Source organism: Nanorana parkeri, unplaced genomic scaffold (assembly GCF_000935625.1).
Source record: "Nanorana parkeri isolate BGI_ZX_2015 unplaced genomic scaffold, ASM93562v1 scaffold1080, whole genome shotgun sequence".
NCBI lineage: Eukaryota > Metazoa > Chordata > Amphibia > Anura > Dicroglossidae > Nanorana > Nanorana parkeri.
In genome coordinates this window covers 221,703-238,227 of record NW_017307348.1, presented here as the reverse complement: position 1 = coordinate 238,227, position 16,525 = coordinate 221,703, and the positions used below count along the sequence as shown (strand labels likewise).

At 41.1% G+C, this 16,525-nt stretch overlaps 2 protein-coding genes across 7 annotated transcripts in view; one reads left to right on the top strand and one right to left on the bottom strand.

The window, feature by feature from the left end:
- GIGYF2 (GRB10 interacting GYF protein 2) overlaps window positions 1-16,525 on the bottom strand; it is a 105,813-nt gene that overhangs the window by 67,642 nt on the left and 21,646 nt on the right. For all 6 annotated transcript variants that reach the window (XR_001941790.1, XM_018567659.1, XM_018567658.1 and 3 more), the window contains 4 exons: window positions 15,325-15,420; window positions 14,415-14,535; window positions 6,315-6,423; window positions 5,373-5,413 (listed from right to left, as the gene is read on the bottom strand). Coding sequence is in view for 5 of the 6 variants with exons in the window: in XM_018567659.1 (XP_018423161.1) it covers window positions 5,373-5,413; window positions 6,315-6,423; window positions 14,415-14,535; window positions 15,325-15,420 (367 nt within the window). In the remaining variant the exon portion in view is untranslated. The remainder of the gene's footprint in view (window positions 1-5,372; window positions 5,414-6,314; window positions 6,424-14,414; window positions 14,536-15,324; window positions 15,421-16,525) is intronic.
- On the top strand, window positions 185-3,444 carry KCNJ13 (potassium voltage-gated channel subfamily J member 13). The gene is made up of 3 exons (XM_018567663.1): window positions 185-278; window positions 1,834-2,325; window positions 2,450-3,444. Coding segments are annotated over exons 1-3 (1,125 nt in total). The 5' UTR covers window positions 185-277; the 3' UTR covers window positions 3,082-3,444.

Sequence of the window (16,525 nt, the reverse complement as noted above, 5' to 3'; positions counted from 1 at the left end):
GAAAGGGGGGGGGGGGCTAGATGTCCGCAAAGGGACCAGAGCATCAGAAGTGTCTGTCATGAAGTAGGCCTCAGTTTTCTTTTCTTATGATGTTCATTGTGAACTGCTCTGTTTTACTCAGATTGGTCAAGAAACTACTGAAAGAGTCACGTGGTGGAGAACACAAGCATTGAAGAGAAGTTTTCATCACACACATCAAGTTCTCATCCCACTGGATGTTGGTTTCTTATTGAAAAGAGAGACACGTGGTTTATCAGGTCACTGACCAACTACGAAAAAGTAAGTAAAAAATAAACATTGCCTAACGCTGTACCAAGTTTTTCTTATGGCATTCCAGAACGTTCAATGTAGGTAGCACAAAGGATTAAACTGTAAACATCGAAGTCTAGTGTTTCTATACTGAAATCAGAAGGATATTGGTATCCCATCCATTGTTTTTCTTGTAAAGAATGGCTCTCATCACATATATTGTCTTCTCCATGTTCTTATGAATGGGCTAACATAAAATAGTAAGCATCTCCTATAAAAAATGTAATTCGGCTAGAATAAGAGATATGAATAATGTTTTCACCTTTGCCCTCTACCAGTTTTCTTACAAAGTTCTATAAAGCAAATGAAAGGAATGATTAACCATTAAATAGTATGGGCCTTATTTAAAATGCATCCAAGTGGAAGTTGTTACCAGTATGTTCTATCCTGCACTACAAATCAAAAGAACAGGATTGCAATGGGCCACATACTTTTCAGACACTTAATCCAAGAGATGGGATAATGGAAAACATGGCAGGGCAGAAAGATGGAAGCTGCCACAGCAGAATTTCCAAGGAGCATGCTTCCAAAGCTTTAATTCTTAAAGCGGACCTTTACCCCCTTTCACTAAAAATCACCTCAGCATACAGCTCTGCATGCTGATATGAAATCATCTCACATTCATTAGTTAAACAAACATATTTTTCTTTTACATACAAATAATGTTTTTGCACTTCTTGGTTTGCTTTGGCAAAAGTGATGTAATTGTGCCCATGCGTTGCATCCTGGGAAAGTTACATCAGCAGGGCATTCTCTTCCTTAATTTCATGAGATCTTCCTTAATCCCCATGAGATGATGTGCATGGTCACGTGTCCTAGTCACATGTCTATTAATCTGCCCTTAGTAAAAATGGCCACTGTGAGAAGAATGGGAAGGAAAATAAAAATAAGGTATGCAAATAATAAAAAGCCAGCAATCATCTTTAACAATCTGTTTGTAGATTGTCATTACTAAATATTTCTAAAGGTATATTTGTTGTCATTTCAAAGATATAAGTGGGTATAAGTTCATCTGTAAAGTGTATTTCCATATTTGTAGTCAATTTCTATATGTCTGTTATGTGTTCTCATTTACACAGCATACCTAAAAACTATTTCTAAAAATATAATTCTGACCTTTTAAAGGTTTCTTTGGTAGAGGTCTTTGTGCATATTCAGTGCTTCTCTGAGCAGTTTGAAAGTGAAAGTAGAGGGACAGACAGGGGGACAGACTGAGATTCCTTGTATTAACATACAACTCTTCGAAGACTTTAATCCTTTATTAAGACAGTGTTCAGATTGAGTTTACAAGCGATAATGAAATCTGTTAGCACAGAACAGATTGAGTTAATTAGAATATAACTTCCTATAGCCCCATTTTTAACAATACATAGGGGGGAGTGAAGTGAGAGTTTTAAGCACTTTTTAATTTTTCTTTTTAAGTTATGCAATATGAATGGGATAATATACCCATTGTTCATGTGCACCTTTTCATGCTTTTGCTTCTGCTGACCAGTCCATGACATGGCCTTGTTCTCTTTGCAGTGGTGCTGCAGGTCAGCACAGAACGGGAGGAGGACACCCACAGCCGTTCCCCAAGATGTACTCTGCTCAACTCTTGTTCTTACAGATTGGTGAACAAGGATGGACATAGCAGTATAAAAGCTGTTGGGATCCAGGGGCAAGGCCTGTCTTACCTACGTGATATATGGGGATTGTTACTGGATATGCGCTGGCGCTGGATGATGCTGGCCTTTTCTGCTTCCTTCCTGGCCCACTGGCTTTTGTTTGCAGTCTTTTGGTATCTACTGGCAGAAATGAATGGGGATCTGGCACTAGACCACGACGACCCACCAGAAAACCACACCATCTGTGTCAAGTACATCACTAGCTTCACTGCTGCCTTTTCATTCTCTTTGGAGACACAGCTCACCATCGGATATGGAACCATGTTCCCAAGCGGGGACTGCCCAAGTGCTATTGCTCTTCTTGCAGTCCAAATGCTTCTGGGGCTAATGCTGGAGGCCTTTATTACAGGTAAGATATTCTTACTCTATGGACAACTGACTAAATTAACCAATAAATTTATTAATAACAATGTTATTTTTTATTGTCTCTCAGCTCTCGTACGCTAACCCACTGTAAATTATGAATTCCACAGGTGTTTTTGTAGCCAAAATAGCAAGACCAAAGAACCGTTCCCCTTCAATCCTCTTCTCGAGACTAGCAGCGGTGGGCAGTCCTGAAGGAAAGCCATGTTTAATGTTCCAAGTTGCCAACACGCGGCCTAGTCCTTTGACCATGGTGAGAGTCAGTGGAATTCTTTATCAAGAGAGAGGGGATGGGCAAATCCAACAAGTCAGCGTGGATTTTTCACTGGACAATCAAGCGTGCAGCATTGAGTGCCCTTTCTTCTCCTTCCCTCTTACCTACACCCACAGTTTATCTCCTGGAAGCCCTCTGGCAGCCTTTTTACAACGCGAGACAATATCCTTATCGGGTCATTTTGAGCTTGTGGTCTGTTTATCTGCTACTCAGGAAGGCTCTGGTGAAATCTGCCAGAGCCGTACCTCATATCTACCAAGTGAAATACTTCAAGGTCATCGCTTTGCACCCTGCCTAACACGTCGACCTGAAGGAGGATACCGCATCTGCATGGAAAGTTTTGGTCGTCCGCTCCCTGAGTTACCACAAGCTACACACAGACAATCCTACAAAACAGAGCTGGAAGTTTGTGCCAATGGGCAGAGAGGGGACACCTTTCAAATCTGCGAGACTGGACTGGGGGAGTAAAATACATCAACTCTGTTACTTTCCTTAGCCCTTTCAGCCATCCTCATTCCGATAACCTTGCTGACACTTCTCTAAAGGAAACTCCCACAGGAAGAGAGGGTGGTATTATAAAGGCTCCAAAGACTGTTCTGTGATACCTTACCGAAGTATATCAAGCACTAGAACCCCTTTGCTACAGCAGGGGTATGTATGACATTGCCGGCATAGCAATGTACAACTACAACAATGAATTGCTCAGGGGAGTGCAAGCACTCCAAAAAAGACAGAATAGGCTTGAGACAACAGTTATGTGCAGACAGTGGACCAGCACATTTCAATATGTACACCAAGCAAACATGCACAGATGCTAAAATGCAGATGATACAATGGACACATTTGGGAAGCAAACTTTGATTGTTCCACATGAGAAGGGTTGTTTTTAACTGTTCTTTAAAATGTGGAGTGCACTGTACTTAGCTAGACAACAAGAAAACTGAGAAACTTGCAATGCTAACATGACAGAGAACATTATAGATGAATGCAGGTACATTTATATAGCAAATATACATGCATACTTCCTTGACATTCATGTAAGCTTTATATAGACCTTTATATATGATAGAGACAGGCATACAGCAAACACATTCAGATGAGGACTAAGCTAAACCACATGCATACCAGCTTGACCTTTGCAATGAATCATACTCTGCTCTTAGTGGAATCCCTATACTAACCCTTAACAACACCTTGCTGGCAGACTACCAGGAGAATGCAGTTACAGACAGGGAGGAATGCTCATGTCAGAGTAGAAGAAGCAAAGGGACTGCAAAGAGGCTGGCCCGGCAATTCCCACTCAATATATTAGTGACAATAAACCAGAATAAACTGTGTGCTTCCAGCTAATTCCCTGCTGCTGATCAATGTGTCTATGCAGACAGTTAAATGCAGAGTGGTGCCAATGAGAGGGCAACACGACAATAAATGTCTTTTTATGACAACTCTGTGACGCACACAGGCACTGACACTTGTCTTCTTGTGGTGAAAGAATAATAAAATATATATATATATATATCCTTCAAGGCAGCAAAAAGCATTGAAATTTGATTGTTGTTTCCATCCAACATATTTCTTTAAAGGCAATTGACAATGGTTTGTTTTACTGGCTTATAATACTAAAATGAAGTTCGAGTATTTATGCTTAGTCAGGCACACCGATTAGATGTAAGCAATCACCAATGAACATACCCAAAAAGACCCCTTGCAGTGACATTTGAATGTTCCAAAACCTCCAACACAGGTAGTTTATTTATTATAAAAAAATTTTTTTACTATCAGGGGCATTTGTAGCGGTTTATAATTGCTCATCAGATTCTGGAAAATAATCATGCATGCAGTCACACAAACTAAGGAACTTCTAATTCCATAAATTATGCAATACTGGATTTTTATTTCCAGGGTTCTTTCTTACTCTTCTATGATTCCAATATTTATACATGGTGCACACAGCAACCCTAATGTCATGTGAAGAAAAAAAAAACAGCATTGGCTTTACATGTATTGATGCTAAAATCACTAGATTCCCCTACTCACACTAAACAGCGTGGACAGAGAAAGTCCCCTTCCGGCTATTGCATAATCAGGCAGTCGCAGCACCCAACCATTAATCGATTTTTGATGAGCTGGGTGGTGCCTACAGGGCTACACACAGCTCGAATTTGTCCAATTCAGCAGAAATCAGACAAAATTTGAGCCGTCTATGGCTAGCTTTACATTTTTTCTGCGTTATACATATGGAAATGTAAATTCTTTTTTCTTCTTATCTTGTCACTTCATCTCCTTGGCATGTCTTAAGAAAAGTTCAGCCCCCATGATGCAATGGGAAGCTTCCCTTCTACGATCTTGCATTAGTAGGAAACACAACGTCCTACAGAGCGTTTGTAAAGACACATAGGGGGGAATTTATCAAATCTGGAGCAGTTGCCCATGACAACCAATCAGCTTCTTTCTTTCATTTTCAAAGCTTAATTGAACAGGGAAGCTGTTAGGTTGCCACGGGCAACAGCTTCATATTCTGTCTGCTCAAGTTTTGATAAATTCCCCCATAGTTTTTAATAATTGCATGCCAATTGCGAGGAAAGTATGTATTCGTGAAATGAACAGATTCTCATATTAAAACAAAATCCTTGTTTATAACAAATAGAATAGTTCTGTAAAATCAAATGATTTACCTCAGCAATGCTCAGGGGACTGTGTGTGTGTGTTCATTTAGCCAACCCAATATCTATTGCATACATAAATTAGAGAACAAATACCTGCTTCTTTTCGTGCTGTTTTTTCAAATCGTCGATCTCCTCTAGTGGGGTAGAAAAAGATACCTTTCAGACATATGCCACATATGCCACATATTTTGTTAAATCTCCTGCTGCTGCGTAAGTTTTTTTTATCAAGTTTGTAGTTTTAAAATGTTTCATGGCAGTTTTACACAAACAATAATACTGGCTATTTATGTGAAGGCCATCAAGTGTTCCCAGTTACTGGGGACCACAACACAATTTAAGCTTAACGCAGCCAAAAGTGTTTTTTTAATTTTTTTTTAAGGGGGAAAGAGTAAAATACTCTGCTGAGTTTTTATTGCAGTCTAGGTTTCCTTTGGGGATATTACCCGTAATTTCCTGTCCTGGTGGCCCACCCAGTAAGAGAGAGAAATCCACCTAACAGTGGGCACGGCCCCTGACAGAGGTTCTAAACCATCCTAACCCTGCTTAACAGAAGGACCACCACTGCAATTTGTACTCCTGTTGGAGAGATTGCCCTGAGCTCCACCTTTCTTGTGACCACACAGAAAGTAAAGCAAAATCTCAATGCATTCACAATCAGCATTACATAACAGATAGGAGGTTCTAAACCTTTATCACTCGGTCTCAAATTACAAAAAAATATGTTTTGGGCTGCAGTAGGGCATTACGATATGCTCAGGTCTTTTGCATCTCTACATTAAATAGGATTTCAATATGGCAAGCTTCTGTGATTTTATTTGTATTTTATCTGATTTAAATCCCAGGCAATTTAAAATGAACCCCATTCACCACAATCAGCATTTTCATTCAGCCTACGACTATTGTTAATGCCCTAATTAATTTGGTCATATAATGTTTTTGTTTTTTTTACAATGGAACTGTAAATCAAACATGTAAATCTAAGCTATGTTTTTACATGGAGTTAATCTCTCTTTCCTTTTATGCAAATTATCTCACCTTTCTTCCCAGCTTTGTGACCGATGCATCTCTCGCACTCCTCGGCCAAATCCACTCTCAACTTCATCAAAACTTCTTTGGTAAAAACCACCCTCTCCTCTTCCTCTTCCTTTGAAATAAGGAGATGAACTTAAAGCATATTGCAAAAAAAAAAGTAATTTAAAGTTGCTACTGCTAATATTTCTCAGCATCTCAGACAATTGCTTGAGTTTTGTTAAAGTTGCACAGGTCATAAGAACCCGACAATTCCGAACATTGCTGTAGAATGACAATACAAACTAAACACCAAGCCACAATTAGGGTGACAGACATATTTAGTGTGCTTTGTAAACTATACGTTGCTTCTTATTGTTCATTTGGAACTAAGCAGAACTGCAGTGATCAAACCAGACACAATGTGGAATCCATTTTCTGAAGAAGTAGAGCACAGTCACTGTGCAAAGTGTATATTCACTTAGAGTTATGACCAAATAAAACTCACAATGAAAAGAACACCATCTCTTGTGCAAAGAAAAGTTTGCTCACATGTGTATGAATGAATTAAAGTGGGCCTGAACTCACAAAGTGAATGTTTGCCATGTTATAAGTAGCACCTATGTTAGATGTACCTAATCAGTAGCCTGAAAACTCTCATTTTTGCCTGTAATTCCTTTGGAATAATGGCAGTGTACTTCCTGGTATGCAAATGTGCATAGCCACTCTCCTGGGCCTACAACCTCGCAGCTTTTTATGTAGAGTGTAAAGCTGGCCATATACTTTACAACCATCACATGACTTTAATCTTGCGATGGTTGTAAAGTAATTAAAAGCTCGTACGATCTGCCCATCTTGGACAGGCAGATCGTACTTGCGATCATCGCAAGCCCGCCCCACTAAGGGGAGGGCTTCCGATGATTCCAATGCCGCAATGATTCCAGTGCGGCATTTGTCTCCCGAGAACGCAACTAACCCGCCGACAATCGTACGATTCTCTCCGGGTTTTCAAGCCTGCTGGGGAGACAAAAGACGTGCAACTGTACAGTAGACACGGTCGCACGCCTTCCATACACCTGCCGATTATTGTACGATTGCGGGATCACCCACGATTATCGTACGATAAATTGGCAGGTGTATGAGCACCTTTAGATCCAAGGCACTGCTGCCTCCGACTTCTAGTCTCAAGACATATGGTGATGTCACTACTGCTGTGCTCACTGTTGTCCTTGCTGGAGGCTCTGACATGAGGAAGCAAAACTCTGCCACCTGCAAGATGGCTGCCTTCACACAGAGACACAGTGCAGAACATAGTAAGTCAGTAATGAGGAAAGATCTGATGCAGGGAGACGGCAGGCGATATTGGTGACTAGACCATTGCCCTCTACCTGCCTTTTTGAGGGCACTTTTCAAAGTGAACATGTTCTTCTACTTTAGTAAATCAACTTCAAAATGCTGGCCAACTTGTTCTACTTAAAGTATATTACCGTTTTAAAAATAATGAATTAGACATAATATGTGGGCATTTCACAAACATGGTCCAACCCAGATTTCTGGTTTTCCTAGAAATAACAAAAAGGAACACAAAAGGCCACAAAGTAGTTTTTTAAAATAAAATGAATTAACTCACAATACCCAAAAATGGGATTTGTATACTCTCCATAAAATCTATTGCTTGAAGTCTATTGAGGAACATAGGAAGTCTTAAACGATCAGACGTTATACAACCACTTGCAGGATTGGACACTGGCAAAGAAAAATTAGAGCAGCCCAGGATAACGACTCCTATCAGCATGCCTCAGTTTTGTAGCAAACAGTACCAAGAGCATGCTCATAAAGAGGAGTGGCACCTGCATCCATCAATGGACTTTAAAAAAAATCTAAAAAAAGAAGAAAGAATTTTAAGGCGAGTTCAAAAATCTGCCTGATGGACTGTACACTCGAAGCTGGCATCAGATGAGGCCTGAAACATCTATCTGGTAAAACTTAGAGGATGTGTGAACAGAAGTCCAGGTGACAACCTTGCAAATCTAGGAAATAGCTGCATTCCAAAAAGCCCAAGAGGCACTTGCAGATCTAGAAGAGTGCATTTGAGAAAAAAGGATGGAACCGGATTCTTAAAATATTAATCTGGAATAGAGCTGCAACAACTAATCAACTAAAATCGATAATAATTGATGAGAATAGTTGGCAACTATTCTCATCATCGATTAGTTGGTTGGGGAGGGAGAGAGAGAGATAATTTTTTTTATACAACCAATCGATTAGTTGAAAAAACAATCGGGGAACTAATCGATTATGAAAATAATCATTAGCTGCAGCCCTAATCTGGAATATTGATCTCCCTCAGCCACCAAGAGATAGTACAAGAAGTAGGGATGGACGATTAAAAGGAAATCAGTCTTTCTGAAGGAAGCAGTACCTGAGAGAAACTCATAGCTCAAACTACATCCTGGGAATGAAGGATCCATTTTGATTAACTGGAGCCGGACAGATGGGTGGAAGAGGGATGTTCCTGATGTACACAGAAGCCAGGAAGTCTCCCTAGTGAAGGAAGGCAATAACCGACCCGGTGGATTCTGAGCTTGAATAAAGTAATTCAGTGCTTTGAGATCCAAGATGGGGTGGATGTCCCTATTTGGTTTGGAGTTAAACCCCTGAAACTGTTATGTCACAGGAACTAAGGCAGTGAAAACCTTGATCCAGAAGACCCAAGAGGGCTACCTGGAAATCTCCTAATCTTTGTGGTGATACAGTAAGGTTCAAGAGTAGAAACGGAGGAGGGGACTAGGAGCCAAACTCTAGCTTGTAGCCCCTGGAAACAACCTCCTGTACCCAAGCATCGGAAATGCAATCTGCAAAGGCTGACAGACACTCTCCTATTGAAATGTGTGGACGCACCTTCATGCACAGGAAGATTTGTCTGAGGATTTGTCAGACTTTGAAGTCCAGACCTTGCTGGTGGACTGGGAGCTAAGTTTGAGTTTGGACTCAAGCAAGGGATGAGCCTCACCAGTCTGTGCATTAGGCTTGTTTAGCTGAGAGAGATGGGTTCTTTAACACCAGTAGCGTAGGTCCAAAGAGACATTGTCCCTCAAAGACCATGCGCAGCAAGCGATTCTTAGATGCAGGTTTTGTAGTCCTGCACGTTAAGAACATCCTTCTTATGTGCACTGACAGGAGACCCAGGCAGAAGATGAGACAGGAAACCTTTACCAGCCCGTTACAACTGTAGCTTATAGCTACAACTAGTTGCATTCTAGGATCAGGGGATCAATTGCAGTAGTGACCATATCACTTTTAACAAACCTTGCATTGCCAAACTGACTGACTGGTCAAAGCCACAGCTGAGCCAGGGTAAAGAGCAGGAGCTGCCAGGGAAAACAGAGCTCTAAAAAAAATTAAAAATAAATAAAAAGGTTCCAACCACTTACTGGTTGGGTCTTTAAAGGTCGGTGTGTCCTCCAAAAGTGGTCTGCCCCCACTGTGAAACCAGCTGTGTCCTACTTTATTAAAGTATTTTTCAAAGGATACAAGGTTATTAAGCACTTAAGGGGAGCAAACATCTGGTTGAGGTTTGCCCAATCACCATAGAGAAAGATTTGAAACAGCGGGTGCACCAGGAAATAGTTAAAGGGTCTAAAGGACCCAAGACACTGGTAGAAGCAATAGGCTGATATTCAAATTTTAAGTGATGCACAGCCAAAACAGTTAAAACAGTCTCTTTCAATTTGGGAGTAATAGCAGAAAACTGTGACTCCTCAGAGCCAGCAAGGACTAGAATGACTCAAAATCTTTACAGATCAGCAGCAGATGACTCAGAGGCTGAGCCATGGAAAGGCATGGGAGCACGTTTGTGGAATCTACATTCAGAGTCAACAAATAACTGCGCGATTTGGGCCATATAATCATGCATGACTGTAGTAAAATCCTCAGCCGAGAGAGCAGGAGAGCTAGCCACACCCAAAGATGAGACAGACTCTAGGAATAGAGGACTATATGATTGCAAACTGCAGATATCGCCTGTGACGGACCGCCTGGTACCCCGATTGGGTACCTCCGTCAGAAATCAGCTTCCTATCCGCTGGAACCCGAATTCCAGTGTCCTCAGTCCAAACCTGCCTAATTATTGGACGTAACCAATATATTAGGCCAGAAAGCTAAACTCCTCAATCATCAGACAACACCAATGTTGAGGTGGAAACCAAGAACTGACTTTATTAAACACCAGCTCAGTATATATACAGTTCTGGAAGTCTAAAAACATAACGTAATCAAACATGAACAGCATGCAAGCAGACATCCCCTCCCCGATGCCTTAATGAATGAATAGGGAGAGGAGACACATGTGATGGGATTAACTCCTGAGTGTATCATAGGGTGATCTACTCATCTAGACCCGGAGTCAGCTACTCCTAGAATCAGCTATCTTAATCCCATCAACACCATAGAACAAAAGGGACAAATAAACTAACACATTCATTGGGAGTCCCAGTGGAGAATTAACCCTTTTTGTGTTGCTGGATTCACACCCTGCACCTTTAATGGGTTATAGGAAAGATGCGGCATATAAACTCCACACATAAATCAGGGTCAATAGTTCCTTGTAACCCCAAGAGGTCTGAGAGGGGTCTCCTCAGTTCTAGGTCCATAGTCAGTAGGAAGAAGGCTAGCTCCCAGGCTCCTCCAACAGCCCCAGTGATGGTTCCGTCCGTCACATCGCCCACGTCAGTAGGTGTGCTGCAAGCAGCAACAGAGCCATTAGAGTGTGAGCTGGGGGCTGTCCCCTGTGCCTAGAATCAGACATGCTGTGACCATGTGGCAACAAGTGTATATAAAGCTTGAGGTACAAGGCATGGACTCATGAAACCCAACTGCTGGTAGAAGGTGAGGGTTAGATGGCTGGAGGTGACCGCAGTCGCTGTAGGTGGGCAGCAGGAAGAGACTGAAGATCTGAGTTCCACGTGGCTCTTTGCAAGCTAGGATAATGATGGAAATGCCAGATAGCAGGAATTATAGGGACCAGATCTAGTAGCAATGTAGAGAAAGGTCTTGAAGAAAAAATGTTTGCAAAATAACAATTAAGGCATCCTGGTAGTATGAGGTATTATCCTAGCCTACAGCTTTTTAAGGGCCCGTTCACACATACAGCACTGAATGCCCCTGCAGGTCACCACACAGCTGTGCAGGAACCTGAACAGAGTATACACATTCTACATTACCAAAATAAAGAAAAAAAATGTATAACCAGTGACGGTGACAGCTCCGGTAGTGTGTGCTCTAACGCACAATGCCGATGCTGTCACTGTTCACATTTTAATACAAATTAATAAACTTAACATGAGATTGTAGTCCATCACAGGAGCGAGCTTGGAGCAGTGGCTACTTTACAACACACATGGACCATGGGGAATAAAAGTAGCCACCCTCCAGAAGGAAGGATAGTGTCAGCACCAATTCAGAGATTTCTAGTAAGTTGGGGTAGTTGAATGCATTTTTCAAATTTAACTCCTCAGTTTAGTGTCACTTTGTGTCCATATATCACGCCACTTATATTACAATCTGACTTTACAGTTTCCTTAAGTTCTGCCAGCCGCAATGTAATGCAAGAGACTGTCAAACTGCAAACAAATTGATTGGATAGTTAAAGCATTTCTACAGGCTCTCTAGAGATTAGAGTCCCCACCGTAGGCAGCTGATCAGTATCTCCAAATATTAACTTTTTGTTGCTGCGATACAGTTATTTTAAAATCATAAATAGAATCTTTTACTGTAACGCTCTCCTCATTGCAGAACATACTGAAAAGCTGTATTTTATGGTTATCACCTTCACATATGTCTGTAACAAGCAGATGAAAGTCGCATTTCAACTTTTTTGGGGACCATGAGTCAATTTGTTGTGTTTTGTAATTGCTGTTCTCTCTTTTTTTATGTAAAAATAACTATGGAAAAACTGAAGAGGATTGACCTTCTGAAATAAAAATGTATTGATGAAAAATAAAAGTATATCTAAAGCCAAAACTTTTTTAATTTTGGGTGTGTAGCAAATGGTGATCAGGGGTGTGGAAATCTTTAAAAAACTACTTGTCCAAGGAGTAAAGCAGGGGCCCAATCTACTTGTCCCTCATTACGATTTGCTCGTCCTGATACACAAAACAACAAAAACGTATTTAGCAGGGCTAAGAAGCGCTTCTCATTGGTCAGTGCAGACAGGTGACGGCGCTGACCAACGAGTGCTCACAATTTGTGAGCGAAATTCAATATCCATGGCCCAGGGCTGCACTGTATGGCAGTATGGGGTACTTATAGTACACCCATATCAGCGGAGGGGAAGGACTGTTTTCCAAAAGGTAAGTAAAGCAGGGAGGGGGTTAGATTTGAGCAGGTAATTTTCCGAAATTACTTGGAAAAGTGAACCTACACTTAATGCTTATTGTGTTTGAGAGCGCTGCTGCCCAACTACCACACTATGGCACAGAGTGAAATGGGTGCAGCACTCAACGCAGACACGCGCAATGCCCTACGCATGCGTTTATTTCTTTAGCAGATAGTGGGGGGCGGCAGGGTTGGTTTTACATTTTTATTATTTACTTTTTTATTTTATTTTTTCGTTTATTAGCCGACAGCATATACAACATGTTGAATGGGCAGCAGGAAACAATATACAGAAAGATCATTATTTACTTTTTTTCCATTTTTATATATATACATCTTATTATATTTTACCTTTTTTGAATTTTTTTATTTTATTATTTTTTATTTTAATTATTATTTCTTATTATTTACATTATTATTTTTAATTTTTTATCCATTTTTATTTTTTTTCCAATTAACTTTATTGCTATCACACAGAACCTAACAAGCCCCCGTGTGATAGCATTTGGAGGTGACAGGTTCCCTTTATTGAACCTGTCATCTCCAATACAGGAGTTCTAGCACAGCACTGTGCTGGATCTCCTGTGACATCTGAGATGGGAAGGCTGGGATTGCAACTCTCCTGTCTCAGTGTTCACACGGAGCACAGCTGAGAACGGAGCGGCTCCCTGCTCTCCATCCTCAACTAATCTGACGTGGTCCCAGGTCCACCAGAAGAGCAGAGGACCATGAAAACCACAGTGGGGAGGGAGGCGGCCAGCCGGGAGAGGCGCAGCTGGTGGTGAGGGGGCGGACCTTGGAGGGGGGGGGCAGAAGGGGACAGATCTGCAAGCTTATTACAAGTGATCTCAGTGGCATCACAGAGATCACTTGTATAAAAAGAGTGGCGGCCTCCCCGCTTTACATTTAGCCCTGCTTGCCCGAAGCCGGCCTACATGTAGAAAAAACTACCTGCCTGGCGTCAGACGATAAGAATTCCACACCCCTGGTTAAAACCCTTGTCAGTTCTTTTTTTTTTCTGCCATCTGTTTTCCATTTGAGATTTTCCTTCGCTTCGTGTTCTGTAAACACAATGGTAAGGGAAAAGAAATCTCTCCAAAAGTGAGTAATCCTCTAGCACAGTGTCACAGAAACAACTGTCCTGATTTCTACCATTTTTTTTCCTGGCAGGAACTCAGAAATTGTATTTTTCTTCAGTCCAATTGACAGCAGTCAACAGCACAAATAACATGGGTAAGTATCCCTAATGGGGACACAGAAATCATTAAAAACCTGACATGAGGGAGTTCTAAGCCTTCTGCTCCACACAAATATATATACCTAATGTAGGTCCTTCTAAAACCGTTTTTGGAAATCAGATTGGATATTTTATGAGGTCAGATTGTAACATTTCAGGTTAATCCCATAGTTGATAAGAGTTTTTCATGTTTACTAAACCCAGAATGAAGTGCGACAAACAAATACCACCTCACACACAATGACTGGGCTCTGTGTATCAGACTGTACCTACTGGTATTCATGAGAGTGTAGCAGATATGGAGGACTGACTAGAGCGCACAGAAACCCCTTTCTACAGCATCTTCAAATTTATGATCATTAAAAGGTTAAACATAACTGAAATGGATGATCTCACCAATATCTGAAGGACAGAACTCTGCCTCACTCCAACCCAAGAAAAAAATGTGGGTGAAGATCAAATACAGGCGAGTCCATGCAAACAGCATAAAACAGAACTTTTACTTCTCTACTTACCTCGACCTCTGGAAGAACTCCGACCTCTAGGAGCCCCTACTACTGTCCCTACTCCAACACTGCTGCCCCTCCCCATGAGGCGTAGTACAGCGGTACTGTTAACAGACATGGAGAAGTTTCTCTGTGGGTAAACAAGAAAATATTTCAATATTTGTGACAATGAGATAAAAATCAGGAAACATCTGTAACTGGAAAATATTTTTTCTTCTGAGATAAAGAAAAAGAAGTGCAGCCTCACGTCAGAAAAAAAAAAAAGAACTCATCTAAGCCCAATTTAAATCTAAACTGGCCGCCCTTAGAAAAGCCTTCCACAATTTTAGAGAAAATACAATCTTTTTTTTATGTGAAAAAACTAGTTGGGATCCCTTATGCAACCAACACTCACACGCAAGTAGAAGGAATTCCTCCTCTTTGGCACGATACAGCCTCCAATAGTATGGGCAGGCACAGCCATATCAGAACTACCGCCACGGCAGGCACAGATCACAAATAAAGTGTGTCAGAATTTACAGAGCAGCAGCTGATACTGCCAGTCCCCCACCTTCCAAAAGTAAGAAACAAATGTGCTACTTCCTAGATGAAATCTCTACACCTTCTCATCACTGTCCAATCCACACGTCAAACAGTAAATACTACGACCACAGTAAACTGAAACTAACCCGTCTGGGAAATTCACATCAGATAGTAAAAGATTATATATATTCAGATGGCAGAAATATATTATATCAATAAGCCTCATTTATAAAGTGTTTCACTTGAGAACTATCAAGATACCTTCCGATAACATGCCGGCTCCAAGCTCAGCTGGCTGAAGACCAAGGTTGTTGCTTTTCTGAAGATGCAATCCTCCAAGTTTACATCTGTTATATTGCACATACTTGGAAGACTTGTTAGTTTGTTACAAACCTACCTGCTCTTCCTCAGTAAATGGAACAAGTGCCAACGGTAGTAGGGGCTCCTCTTTCAAAATAGGCTGGAACTCTTTATCCATGAGATCTGAAGGGACCTGCAGCAAAATAAATACTTGCCTTATAAAAAAAGCAGAGCAAGAAAAGATTGCAGACTTCATGCTGTAGAATATAACTGGCTGCTATTGGCATAAAGAACTATTCTTCCTTCTGACCATTTCCATCACGGTTCACAGCATTATTATACCGTCAGTTATTTAGAACGCTGAAAAATTGTCTCTTTTTAAAATAATAATTTTGCATATAATATTTCGACTGTTGCTATAAGCAAAACCTGGGCAAGATACTACTGCTTTCTGTCCGTTTTGATCTTGAAAATTTCAGGGAAACAGAACGAAAACCAGGTATGAGGAAGAAAGGTAGTCCAAAAGTACATTAAAGTATCAAATATACAAAACATGATGTATGTATGTATGTATGTATGTATGAAGTCACAGCAGGAAAACCAGGATTTTAGTCTTACCTGTAAAATCAGTTTCTTGGAGTATAAATATCACAGGACACACAGAGCCAATTCTGTAAAGGATGAAAAGTCCAAAAGCAGTCCAACATTAAAGCGGCAACCCAGCAAACCACAGCTAGGAGGATCAAGAAAAACCACAACAGGGAACTATGACACACAATTCAGAGGGCCTCCTGAAGAACCTTGCAGCCAAAGATAGGATGTACAGAGGCCTGCATGTTCACCTGGTAAAACTTGGCAAAAGTGTGACCAGGTGACAGCCTTACAGACTTGGGTTACCCAAGCTTGATGTTGGAAGGCTCAAGAAGCACTAATGCTTCTAGCACAGTAAGTCTGTACCGGAAAGGGGGAACATTATGCCTTCAACTCAAAGGCCTGATTGATAGTTCACCAAACCCCACTAGCACAAGTGGAGCGAGAAAGCAGCTGCCCTCATATGAGGACCTTCATGAATTACAAAGAAGGTGTAAGACTTGTAAAGGAGTAACAGGGAGGTAAACAGGAATAGGCTGAACCATGTCCAAACAATGGAGAGAAACCGCCTTAGCATGTATGAGAGCAGAACATAGGAATAGTAGGACAATGTCTTGGTTAAGTGACTAATTAATAATTAGACAGAGCTCTTTCTAAGTCAAGCCTGCCAGATCTGATACACCCCTGAAAGAACTGATTGGGAGTGT